Source organism: Nannospalax galili, unplaced genomic scaffold (assembly GCF_000622305.1).
Source record: "Nannospalax galili isolate Female #2095 unplaced genomic scaffold, S.galili_v1.0 scaffold251, whole genome shotgun sequence".
Taxonomy (NCBI): domain Eukaryota; kingdom Metazoa; phylum Chordata; class Mammalia; order Rodentia; family Spalacidae; genus Nannospalax; species Nannospalax galili.
The window spans coordinates 1,135,917-1,148,269 of record NW_008329576.1 but is presented as its reverse complement, the minus strand read 5'-3'; the positions used below and the strand labels follow the sequence as shown (position 1 = coordinate 1,148,269).

The 12,353-nt window shown below is 52.1% G+C and overlaps 2 protein-coding genes across 2 annotated transcripts in view; both read right to left on the bottom strand.

Annotated features, from left to right (window-relative positions):
• The window catches only part of Hoxc10 (homeobox C10), a 5,306-nt gene extending 5,065 nt beyond the window's left edge, over positions 1–241 (bottom strand). The window contains exon 1 of the mRNA XM_008838942.3: positions 18–241. Coding sequence (XP_008837164.1) covers positions 18–163 — 146 coding nt within the window. The 5' untranslated portion in view covers positions 164–241. The remainder of the gene's footprint in view (positions 1–17) is intronic.
• An 8,604-nt stretch (positions 242–8,845) lies between these two features.
• Positions 8,846–12,090, bottom strand: Hoxc11 (homeobox C11). The gene is made up of 2 exons (XM_008838930.1): positions 11,298–12,090; positions 8,846–10,072 (listed from the first exon to the last, which is right to left on the bottom strand). Exons 1-2 carry the CDS (start codon positions 11,974–11,976, stop codon positions 9,840–9,842), a joined length of 912 nt encoding a protein of 303 aa, XP_008837152.1. The 5' UTR covers positions 11,977–12,090; the 3' UTR covers positions 8,846–9,839.
• Positions 12,091–12,353: the final 263 nt, after the last annotated feature.

Sequence of the window (12,353 nt, the reverse complement as noted above, 5' to 3'; positions counted from 1 at the left end):
GGGAGGGCGGGGGCGGGAGCCCGCAGCCCCTCATCACCCCGCAGTTGAAGTCACTCCCAGATTGCATATACATTCCTGCGCTCCGGCTATAGCGCTCTCCTCCGCCCGGCGCAGCCAAGGGCTCCGCGTACGAGTTCGGAGTTACATTGCGAGGGCATGTCATTTTCAGAGAGAGGGGTTTTTAAGGAGCAATACTACAGCGGAGGAGCTGACATCTTTTTTTTCCCCATCCGGGAAGGGGGGGTAGGTTGGAGGGGCGGGAGGAAAAAGAAGGGGGGGGAAATATCAGCTCCATAATTATCGGCGCATTCGGTCCTCACCATGTGACGGCTAGACCAATGGGATTTGAAAATGGCCTTGATGATTCAGACGGCCGTGACGTCAGCGGGGTCAAGTTGTCGGCAGGCGGAGCGCGCAGCGTGGAGTAACAGCGCCACCTAGCAGCTGCCTTGGGGTAGGGGCAAAGGAGCCCTTCCCCGCGAACAAAGGAAGCGCCCCCCGGGCGGCAGGGGAGGAGGGGAGGAGGTGGAGGAGATGGGGGTGTTCTGGGAAGAGTGGGGCTTATTTACTCGGGAATCAGCCTGTAGCTTCTGGGGGGGCGGGGGTGTAATAAGGGGAGAGAGGGAGAGCGTGAGGCCAACCCGGGCTCAAAACAGTCAAATTCAAATTAAAAGGTCAAGACATGATTCAGGTACCTCTTCCCCTCTCTTCACCTCCCACTTTCCTCACTCCCAACCCCCGTTTTTTGTTTTTTTTTTGTTTTTTTTTTTTTTCCTCCAACTGGGAGCGGGGTGAGGCTTTTGGGTGAGAGGTGGAAAAGGGGATCTCTAGCGGGCACAGGATGGAAGAGAAAGTTAAAGAATCCCAAACCGAAGTAAAGTTTCTGTTCTGCCTCCTGATTCCCCGGCTTGGCCCTTGGGCCTGGAAGCTCCAGGACCGCCGGGCTTGGAGGTTAGTTAAGTTACAAGTTCTTTGTGGGTATTGACTTGGAATCTGCAGTGTCAGGAGTGGGCCAGGGAGGGGGTCAAGGCCACTTCAGGGCTTCGGGGCAAAGGAGGTTCCCAGTGGACATGGGGATCTTGGGGTTGGGGGGAGGAGGCTCGAGACCAGAGGTACCTTCTCCCTAACCCTGGAGCTAAGGCCTGGTTGGGTGAGCAGCTCCTGGCTCTCCACCCCAAGGCTTTGGCCTTGGAACGGGTTAAGTCAGCTGGTTTGCTCTATGCCCTGGCGGCTCTCGGAAAGCTTGACCTTGCACCTACTCAAACTGGGAATATTCCTGGAGAGAAAGCTTGAACCTGTCGGAGGCCTTCGGCGGGTTGGAGAAGTGGCCTAGGCACACGGGAAAGAAGGACAGGACGCAGTTAAATCCCTGTTTTGTACCTTTTTTTTTGAGCGATTGCGTTGGGAATATTTTTTTGAAAGAGAGGCCAGTCTGGTTTTTGTTTGTTCAATAGAGAAGCAAGGGTTTAAACGTATGTTTGAAATAGTTTGTTCCGTTTCTCCATCACTTTTCTTCCAACGCGAACTAAATTCTCCACCCCTTCCTCAGGAAACGGAATTCGGAGAATAACTTGTCTTTCCGGTAGTCCCTCATTTTTCCTCGGGCGGACACTATGGGGTTTCCACTTTCCGAAGCACCGAAGCCTGGCGGCGGAAGCACTCTCGGGCCGAGCGCCCTGGCGTGGATGAGTGAGGAGGCCGGACCGCTGCTGGGAGGCCCAAGTCAGCACGGCTGGAAGAGGACTGAGGAAAGAAATGCCCGAATATCCCTAACCAGGGGTGGAGCGAGAATGCGCTGGGGTCCCTTGACCGCCTGGAAAAATCGAAAGAAATGTGAAGTGTGTGACTTGTTTGCAAGCCGGCAGGGGAGATTTGAAATAGTTTTGTGTTTTCCTTTGCAGGGGTCGCCCTGGTCTCAGCCGGCGCGGGGGGGGGGGGGGGGCGGCGGTTATCCAGGGCAAGGTTAGGCTGTTTAGGCCCCAGACCAGACTTGGGACAGTCCCAGCAGCAGTCAATCTAGGGAGCCATTTGTCCCACCGCCCATCCCGCGGGAAACAGCCTAGACTTTATGGCCACTCTGTTTGTATTATCTGCATAAGTCTTTCCCCACCAGTTTGATCGGAACCGTTCCCTTTTACGAGGACCCAACGAAAATTTCCCGTCATATTTATCAGCTGGGCATAAAAATTAAGTATGGGAACTGATATTTCCTCATTTATGAGAAGATGAAATTAAAAACCAAAGCAATTGAGAATTATATGCCTTAGGGAGGGTTCAGGGGGTTCCCTCCCCCCTCTTTCACATATTTTCTTTTCCAGCACGGTGTGCCTGTCCATGGAGTTTGTCCTCCCAGTCCCTTGCCTTGCTCCTTGCTTTGGAGTCTGGCAGAGGCCTTTCCCCCACAGCCAGGTGCCGATGGCTGCTTCAACTCTTCCTAGCTTTTCTCTTAGTGACAGGCTTATGAAGGGGACAGTGTCTCCAGCCAGGCCATGCTGCGGCGGTTTGGGCAGAAGGTTAGGAGGGAAGAGTTTTGCAAGGGGCAGAGCAACTGGAGCTCAGCCTGAGAAGGGGTGGTGGGAGTCAGAAAAGGATGAAATAGATAAATTCTAGAATATGCCTCAAAGCAACTTGCCTCCAAGGCAAAACCTGGAGAGCCAGCAAGAGAGAGGCAAGGTCACTCAGTCTTGGGGCTTCTCTCCCCTGCCAGCCAGACCCCCAAGCAAAACCCACGTCCAACCTCAGCTGTGGGAGGGAAAGGCATTGCTTCAGAATTCTTGCAATTATTAATGGAAATAAGACCCCGGGGAGAGAATCCTCCTGCTTCAACTCCCACCTCCTTACAAGAACGAATAGTGTTTAAAGTTGAAATAATTAGAAGTATGATAAACAGGGCCCATTAATGAAACAAGAAATCAAATTCATCAGCCTAAGTGGGACCCCCGGTGGGACAAATGTTTGTCTCTAATTACTCAAGATAAACGAAAATCCAGCTCTGTAAAGCAAGAGCTCCTCGCCCGCTCGGACGCTGCCGACTTGAATAACGGGTTTTCCAAGATTTTGGGATCTGCCTCAGTGAGATAATAAGAAGTGAATATGAGAGCCTAGAAAGGGAGCACTAGTGTGGGTCTGGTCTGGGTCCCAAGCCCTGCCCCCCTGGACTCTTCTTTCTCGAGGCCACGAGCAAAGGCAGTTTCCGTCCTATTGTCCGGGCCTGGCGTTCAAAGGCACGCGGGCCGCCTCAGACAACCCGTCTGCCGCTGCTGCCAGGCCCCCACTGGCCTTACCCACAGGGCACCTTGGCAACTGGATTGAGGCCCAGGGGAAGTCTGTGTTGCTCAAGTCACCCCCAAAAGGTCCTTTTTAGCTATCTCCCAACTTTCCAGGAATGCGGAGGGCCCAGCTCCTAAGCCTCACTCTGGGTCTTCTCCTTACCTCCCGGGGGCTGCAGGCCAGAGTCGGGTTCAGGCTGTGCCTGTCTCCAGAGATCCCACCCGGCCCAAGAGAAAGGCCTCAGGCCCCTTTGACTCTTTACTCCCGGTATCCAGACACCGTAGGGGCAGCAGGGCCGGGCTGGCCTAGGCCTCCCGCACTCCGTGGGTCGGGGAACCGGGGACGGCCCAGCAGTTCTCTGGGGCTGATGCCGTAAGGATCTCAGGGAATGGATAGGAGGGAATCTGGACTTTTTTCCTGGGCTGAAGCCCTCAAATCGCCCCAGAAACACCCTGATTTTTCCAGCGAAAATTGTCGGAGCTTCCCTAAGAAGCTAAGGAAATGATCTGGGAAATTCCGAAAATGAAGAGCAAGAGGAAAAATATCTCTCCCTTTGGGGTAAAATAATAAAACGAGAGTAAAAAAGTGTTCGTGCTAAAATCTCTTCAAGCAAAACTGGGAAACAAAATCCCACTGGTTGGTTGTTGGGAATTTCCCTTTTGTTTTGAAGACCAAGATAAATCCTTCTCTTCCCAGCTCTTGAAGGAAAGATTCACTTTTCTTCCTGAGCACCAGACTCTGCCCCAGTTGAATTAAGAGCCGGGAAATCCCAAGGAAAATGCAGAATACTCAGAGGTCCAGAAAGAAAAGAAAGGAAAAGAAAAGAAAAGAAAAGAAAAAAGGATTCAAGTAGGTACAGAGGTGAGAGGCTGAGGAAGGATCAGGAGGCCTCTGGACTATTGATTTTGTAGCTACCCCGGCAGGCAGAGTCGCCAACCAGCCGACTCACTCTCACATCTGGACATTATACACACTTGCACCCAGAGGCTGTGGAATTCAGCGTCCACCCACAAGTCCAACTTGCGCTTAATTGCATGTGCACAGCCACAAATATTCACTTCTACCCAAAGACTTCCTGTGATCCTTTAATTCTGAAGTTGGATAACCCGTGTCAGCCCGACTGACTGCTCCCAGGCCCCAAGGAAGCCGACCAGTTATTTAACTTTGCCTACTGAATGGAAACCAGACCGCAAACACCTCGGAGAGAAACGTTGGGAGGAGGAGCCGATGGGAGAATGTGTTGGGGGGAAGGCCCTGGTCCCCACTTTAATGGTTTGTTTCTAAGTTGTCCTGTAGGTCGGGTTTCTAGACAGTGACCAGCGGGCTGTGGTTACTACAGAGAAAACCCAATTCTCCCTCACAGGATAAATTCCTTCCTGCAGACGTTCTTTCCCCTTTTTCCTTTTCTTCTCTTTTTCTTCCTTTCTTTCCTTTCTTCATCTTTTCTCTTATGTCTCTCTGTATATTTTTCCTTTCCTTTTTTCCTCTGCCATTTTTCCTTTCTCTTTTCCAAGATTTTCTTAATTTGCTGCCTTCCTGGTTTCCTCTTGCTCTTCTTTCTTTGCTATCCTATTTGTTCTTTGCTTTTCCCAGTTCTTTCCTCCCTTAACTTTTTAGTGCCCACACCCTCCCCGGGCTTACTTATTTGTCCTCTGTTCTGTTGGGCTCTGTGAGAAGAGCAGGCTGGATCCATGCCTCCCTGTCCCTCTTGGGCTGCTGGGTTTGGAGTTGAACTTCTGCCTTCAGGCTTGTCACAAGGCGAAGTGTACAGCCAGTTGCAGCAGCCGGGCCTCAGCAGTCGCCATTAGAGGGAGGGAAAGACTCTAAGCGCCTCCCCATCTATGCCAATGTCTCCCTGAAATGCCAGGCTCCAGGAGTCCTGTATGTTCATTTCCATCATATTAAAGAAACTTGGTCCACCAAACCCGTAATTGGAGAAGTCACTTTATCTTTGTCCAGACTCCAGAACTGAACATTAAATGGACTAAAGTTGAGCGTATTTGTACTCCCAACACTGGCTCTAGGGGGAAATGAGTGAGGTTCTGTCAGTTGCAGGTGGGGGCAGGTCTAAGGGGTCATGTGTGGGTGGCAGCCCAAGGCCATGTCCTAACATAAGCACCTTTGTTTTCTGTACTCCTGGACTGCAGTCCTGCTGGCCTTCTGTCTCCTTTGATTCTGCCACCACTGCAACCTCTGGGCAAGAGTTTCTTGGCATTTGGATTCTTCAAACATTTATTTATTTATTTATTTTTTAACCTCAGAGGTGGTAGAGTTGTAGGGCTGTGTGTGCTGAAGCCCTCTCACATTGGGGTCAAGGTCCTGAAGTTTCTCTGCTCTAACAAGTAGGTTGAAGTGGGGTGCCAGACTCTGGAGAGAGAGAGAGAGAGAGAGAGAGAGAGAGAGAGAGAGAGAGAGCGCCTACAAACAGAACTAGGGTATGATGGGAGAAAGGCCTGTTATACCATTGATGTTATAGGAACTTTGGACTTTGGGTGCCTATAAAGGACACATCTCAAGAATATGGTGGATAGGCTCTCCTGAATGCCTACAGCCTCTGTTAGCTGGCAGTTCCCAAAGCCAGGTCCCCTTTTTGGCTTTAGCAAAGAACATATCCCCTTTCCCAGACACAATGAAACCCCAGAGCTCCTCATTGGCCTCTCCCTCTCTAAGATCTGAGATTCCAACCTTGGTAAGACCTAAACTAAGGTTTTTTGTTGTTGTTGTTGTTGTTGTTGTTGTTGTTGTTGTTTTTAAAGGGAGAGAGAATCTTGTAAAACTTTTATGCCAAACAAAGTTATAAAAACTTCCTGGGGCATTGCCTTTTCCAAAGGTTTATATGAATAATAAAGAATGTAGTCGCGTGCATGCAGCATTGGCCAGCTCTGAGCAAGAAGGGTTTAGCAAACAGCCCTAGGGTACCAGGAAAACTCAGGGGCTCCCCGCTTCCTGGAATATTGGCCAGGAAAGGAATTGCCCTACAGATTCCTGAGATGGGCGGGGAGGGGTGGGGTGGGGAGGAAGGGGTGGTGCCCTTGACTCCCTTGAAGTTCAAAGTTTTCCTTTGCCTCCGTGAGGAAAACCTTCTCTTCCCTCAGCCTGCTCAAGAAATTGGCTAAAGGTAGTTTCTTCCTTTCTGGTTAACTGGTTATAGGTGACTCCAACTTTCTTGACTTTTCAGACACCTGGTCTGTACCTTTTTAACTTCCCCTCCAGCATAGCTCTCTGTCTGGGATACCTAGAATCCATGGACTTTCTCACAAAGGTGGGGGGGGCACCTTCAAGGGAACCTTTGCATTGCATTTCCCAAGCACCCTAGGATCTGAATGACAAAGAAACTCCAAAATGAGGCTACTTGAATCCCATTTCTCATTCAAGTGCCCCTGGCTCCCCTGTACCCCTAAAGCCCATAGTGGAAAGGGGGAGGGGCCCAGAGTGCTCTCTCAGCCCACACCACTTAATACCCTTGTAAACTCCCACGTGCACTATAAACTTGGATTTTTACAACCAACATTCCTCCTTAGCTCCAGGAAACTTTGAACTCGGCCTCTGGTTTATTTACTTGGGGGGTTGGGAGCTGAGAGCTGAGAAAGGACTGGAGGGAAAGAGGGAAAATGTGGGGCAAGGGGATGATGGGGTGGGGGGGGTCTGGGGTGTGTTGGAAGAGCCAAGAACATCCACTGGGGGTTTGTTTACTATTTAGGGCGGAAGCATTTTCTAACACAGGCCAGACTGGGTCGTTAAGGGCGAAATGAAACTGGGTTTAGAGGCTCGGGACGCTTTATGGCGGCGTCTAGACTGGAATCTTTTGTTCCGGGACCGCACTGTGGCTGCAGGGGATTACCCCAAGAGGTTGAGCCTAGAGTGCCCCTACCCGCAAGGGGGGTTGGATATCCCAGGAGTCTAAAGGTGGGTTTGCTTGGGAGTCGGAGGCACCTTTTTTTCTTCTTAGAAGGTCGTGGCAGACTGGCAAGTTTTGGGCTTGGATGACATAAGCCTTTGTTCTTCTTACATGATGACTCCCCTCTCATCCTTCAGAAATCTTTTCTGGAACAGAGACTTCTCAGCTGTCTATTTGTAAGAAAGTGATAACTGCTAGTTTTAAGTATCTTTCTTCAAAATCAGAAGCTCTTTGGAGACTAATAGTTTGCTTTATAAACAGGTTTGTTTTGTATTCATCTTTATCTTTATATAGAAAATATGGCCTTCAGGTCAACATTCCCTGGTACAGCTAGTGGGTGAATATCATCTCTCACGTACCAACACACAGGGGACCCTCAAAACAGTGACAGTGTTCACACAGCAGGAAGGACACAAGCTCTGGAGCTGAACCTTGTATTTTGACTAATTTGCTCCATAAATACAAAAGTGCTCAAACTATACTCCCCCTTAAGTGCACATATAGGGACACTGCTTTGAATAATAATGTGTGTGTGTGTGTACGCACGCGTGTGCACATGAAGGGATTGTGGGCCACAATACACCCCAATTGACAAATCTCAAAGAGCCACATTTCCACATTAGAGATTCAGACACCACCTAAACTGCAAGGATCCATCAAAACCAAAGGCAGTGCCTTGACCTAATAACTCAGGAGTTTTCTCCTTTCAGTCAACAAAGCAGCATGAACAAAAACACTTCCTTGGTATTACACAAGAACAGAAAGACAGAGGGAAGATGAAAGTTGGTCCTGAACCTCTTCCCTCAAATAACGAATTTAGAAGCGACTGAAGACCTCTCAGTGAAGGAGCTGGAAGGTTCAGTTATTTTTCACACAGCAAATATAGATTGGTATGTGAATTGTCCCCACAGGTCGTTTCTTTCCCCAGCACCCTACCCCTTGCCAATCCCTACAAAACACATCTCTGGGGGCTTTTTACTCTGGGCACCCAAAGTATAGCATAAACATCAGGGTGGCCCCAGCCTAGGTGTCTATTTGTGTCTGGAGGAGCCAAGCCATTTGGGCAAAAGGGAAAGGGACTGGGCCCTACCTTCTCACCCTCAAGGGGCTACGAAGAGGACATAGAAGGGACTGGTTTCTCCTCTTCTCCCCTCCTTCCTTCAAAAATGTGTATTAAAATTCCAATACAGTCTTCTCAGAAAGAGAATGGGGGAAAAAAAAAGCAAAAGCCCTACTCTCAGATCTACATACCTAACTGTGACAGACAGAGACATCTGGCAGGAGGGTGGCAGAGCCAAGAAAATTCCTATAAATTTAAATTTGATGATGGTTACAATAATTCCACAACAAGCGTGTACTTAAACGGAAAGCATTGCTGGGCGTTTGGACACAGCTCCAGCTGCACATGAGAAAGGACAGCTTAGAGGACATGGAATGTCCTCTGCTCCAGAGCTCTAGGAAGCTCTGCCTGTTCTGGCCCCTGCCAGTGCCTCAGCTCTGGCCTGCCTCACCTCAGAAGACCAGTCCTTAGCAGGCTCTCCCAACTGCCTCCTTTCCTCCTCTTCCTCTTCCTCTTCCTCCCCCTCCCCCTCCTCCTCCTCCTCCGCTGCTGTTTTGGGAGCACAGAGGGTTTTAAGAGGAGCTGGGTTAATAAAAAGACCAAATAAAATCATAATATTGAACAGAATGAAATATCTTTATTTGCCACAAAAAAATTCACAGCAATCCCTCTGAGACAGGAGCAGGGTGGGGACTGCACATTGTACACACGCACTGACACACATGGAGAGAGATGGGCAATTAGAATCTCTTTCTGGCACAACCTCCCCCTTCCTCTCCAGGTAGAAAGAAGTGCTTGTGAAATTTATTTACAAAAATTCAAGCCCAGCTAGGGGGAGGCACCCGACCCCATCTCTCTACTGTCTCCTCCACCCCAATCTTTTTTTTCTTCTTAAGGAGTTAAGGACTGCATAGGCGAGCAATAAATCCATGGAGTGGGGACACTGTTTGGGAAAAAGTTTAGGACACCTCAATGCACCAGTTAAGAATTTTCAAAAGAGGTCTCTACAGGTTTACAGGGAGAGCAGCTAGGCTCAGGCGGGGCCAGGCGCAGACAGAGGTAGGAGGTGGACTTTTTGCACACCTAACACCAGGTCGAAGGTACAGAAATTTCACAGCAAGGCAGGATCACATTTAGCTGCCCCCTAACAAGGGGCAAGGTGGGGGTGGGGATGGGGAGCCCCGGAGGCCTCACAGACAAGGTGTTTCAGCAATCTTTTCACATGGGCAAGGGAAGGCTTGGAGTTCGAGGATTGTTCGGCTCAGGCGCCCACGGTGCGGGCACTTCCCCTCACCCAATCCCAGCAGCAAGACATCGTCGCAAGGTGTGTTTTCTTTTAAATAAACAGTCTTGGGGCCTTGGCGCCAACAGGATCCACTCGCCAAGGTCAGATACTTCCCTTCACCTCCTTTTCCAGGCAGGGTCTCTGTCGCTACGGTGAATCAGACCCAAGGTGAAGATGTTCCGGAAGGAAGTGCCAGCACCGGCAGTGGGGACCAGCCCTGGCCACAGTCCAGTTTTCCACCCGCGGAAAAATGACGAGTTAGAAAATAAAAAATAAAAATAAAATAAAATAATTTCTCCCCCCCTCCCTCACGGACCGGTCTGCAGTTACAGCAGTGGATTTCCTGAAAAATACTGCAGCCTGTCTCTGCTTAGTTTTTTTTCTTTCATCCTTCTGTTCTGAAACCAAATTTTCACTTGTCGGTCCGTCAGGTTCAGCATCCGGGACAGCTGCAGCCGCTTCTCTTTGTTGATATACACGTTGAAGAAAAACTCTCGCTCCAGTTCCCGGATCTGGAATTTCGAATAAGGGCAGCGCTTCTTGCGGGTGCGGGGGGCGTCTGGAGGGAGGGGAGGGGGCAAGTGCGAGGAGAGGGGAGAGAGACAAGTGAGAGCCGAGAGACCCCAGCCGCGGAGCGCTCAGCCCTGCTCCCAGCCGGGCCTCAGGGCAGACCTCCCCGCAGGCCGGCGGCTCTGCTCCCCGGGCCTCAGCGCGGGGGCAAGCCTCGACCCCACTGCCAGATCTAGCTTGGGACACCGCGAGCCTCCCTCTGCACGCCCCCCAGGCCAGAATCCTCGCTGCCAGGGTCTGCGGGAGCAGGAAAACCTGCCGCGGCCACGTGCTTCCCGGGGACCATCTGTCTGCTGCCCTCCGCTGCTCTGTCCCTTCCGAGCTGTCCCCCAGTGGTTCTGAAAGTCCACTGTCCCCTCCCCTGGAGATCTGGAGGAGCCTCAGGGAACCGGCGCGAATTACAGTCTGGCGAGAGCAGTGGGGAAGCCGGGAGGGAAAGCAGAGAGCAGGCTAGACACCCTCCAGCCTGCTCCCCGGCTCCGGCGCCCCCGGACTCCTAGCCACCCGCCCGGCCCCGCAGGCAGCCGGGCTAGGCCGGTTCCGAGGCCGCAGAGCCGGGAGCGCCGAGACCTCCGAGTGCAGGGCAGGGAAACTTCGATTCGCCTCCGCCCAGGCTCCAGTCGCCGCCACCCCTTGGCCTGCTCAGGTTTCTGCTCAAAGACCCACTAATGCTGAGTTTGAACATTAAAAAAAAAAAAAAAAGTTTTCAAAAGAATCAGAGCGGCCTTGAGCGCCTCTGGGGTCTCCAGGTCTGCTCAGTGGCTTCTGTCCCTCACCTCTCCCTCTCTCTGGGTTTCTCCCGGTCTGTCCCTCGCCCTCCCCTCTCTTTCTCCCCCTCCACCCCTCCCCTCTCTCACCCCCCCCCGCAGCCAGGCTACCCAGCCTTCCTTAAATGCTCCTCTAAGTTCATGATCAAAGTTAATATCGCCCGCAATGGTGGCACTTTTAAAATTTTCACAGAGAGAGAGAGATAACGGGGAGGGGGGGTCCACCCGGCTTTTCCAAAGAGCCCCTTTCCCTCCCTCCCCACCCCTTCTCCATCGTAAAAAGTCGAGTCGTTGGGAGAGAGGGCTTTGTAGGTTATAATAAAATCCTTTGAATGCTTATAAAACTCCACATAAAATCGAACTGACCCAAAACACGAGGCTGCCCCCCCTCCCTGCTGCAGCCCTCCCTCCCTCGTTGCCCGCCGCTGCCCGGTCGCTGCTACCTACTGGGGGCGGCTCCCTTAGCCGGCTCCTTGGTCGCAGAGTGGGTCGAACCCGAGGAGCTGGGATTGGTATTCTCTTCCTCTGCCTCGGCCTCAGCACCGGCCTCAGCCCGGGTCGCCAGTCCCGAGGTCGGGGGCGCTTCGGGGTCCCCCTTGGCCTCGCCTTTAGCGGAGCAGGGGGGCTCGGCGGGCGGGTCACCGCCGCAGTAGGCGTTGTCGAAGAAGCGGTCGAAGGCTTGGGGCAGCACGCTGTTCTTGTTGACCGAGGAGTAGAAGCCCGCAGGGGCTGCGTGCGGGCCGCTGGGGTGGTGGTGGGCGCCGTAAGAGCCTTCGTTTTTCATGAGGATCTCGGTGACCGTGGAAGGTGGTAGGCACTCCCGGTGCATGAGCTCGTCGGTCGCCGCATAGCACGCAGAGTAGCTGTTCCTATGGTGCCACTTGCTGGATGGCTCTAGGCCGTAGGGGACCTCCCGGACCGGGGGCACTTGAGCAGAGTAGGGGTAGGAGATCTGACGAGAGGGGGCCTGGGGCAGGAAGGAAGAGACCGTGGAGAACTCGGGCACGTAGTAAGTGCAACTGGGCAGATAGAGGTTGGAGGCGCAGCTCCCTCGCTCGGCGAAGTCAGCGCCCCTCTCCTTGCGCGACGGCGAGCAGAAGTTGCCCAGGTTGACCGAGTTAAACATCGTTCTCCTTTCCTGCCTGCTCCGGATGGAGGTTTTGGACCCGGTCTAGCGATGGGGGAAAATTTGGGAAGGCGAGATGACGCGTTATCCGTCTTAGTCTCTCTCCCCGAGCACGTGATCCAAAGTAGATATTGTCATATATCAGTACGGAGCACTTCGCAGACGTAGGAGGGGTTCTCTCTTAGGTAAGATCGGGGACGTTCAGGCGATTGGTTTGCAAACACCGCAGAAACATTATGAAAATCAATTGCAGATTTGTATTCGTTTTTCTCTCGTCACTCCCCTCCTCTCCACAGAGCGAGCAAAGGAGGAGAGAGAGGGTTGGGGTGGGGTGGGGTGGGCGGTGGGATGGGCGGGGGCGGTGGCAGGGAGGGGGA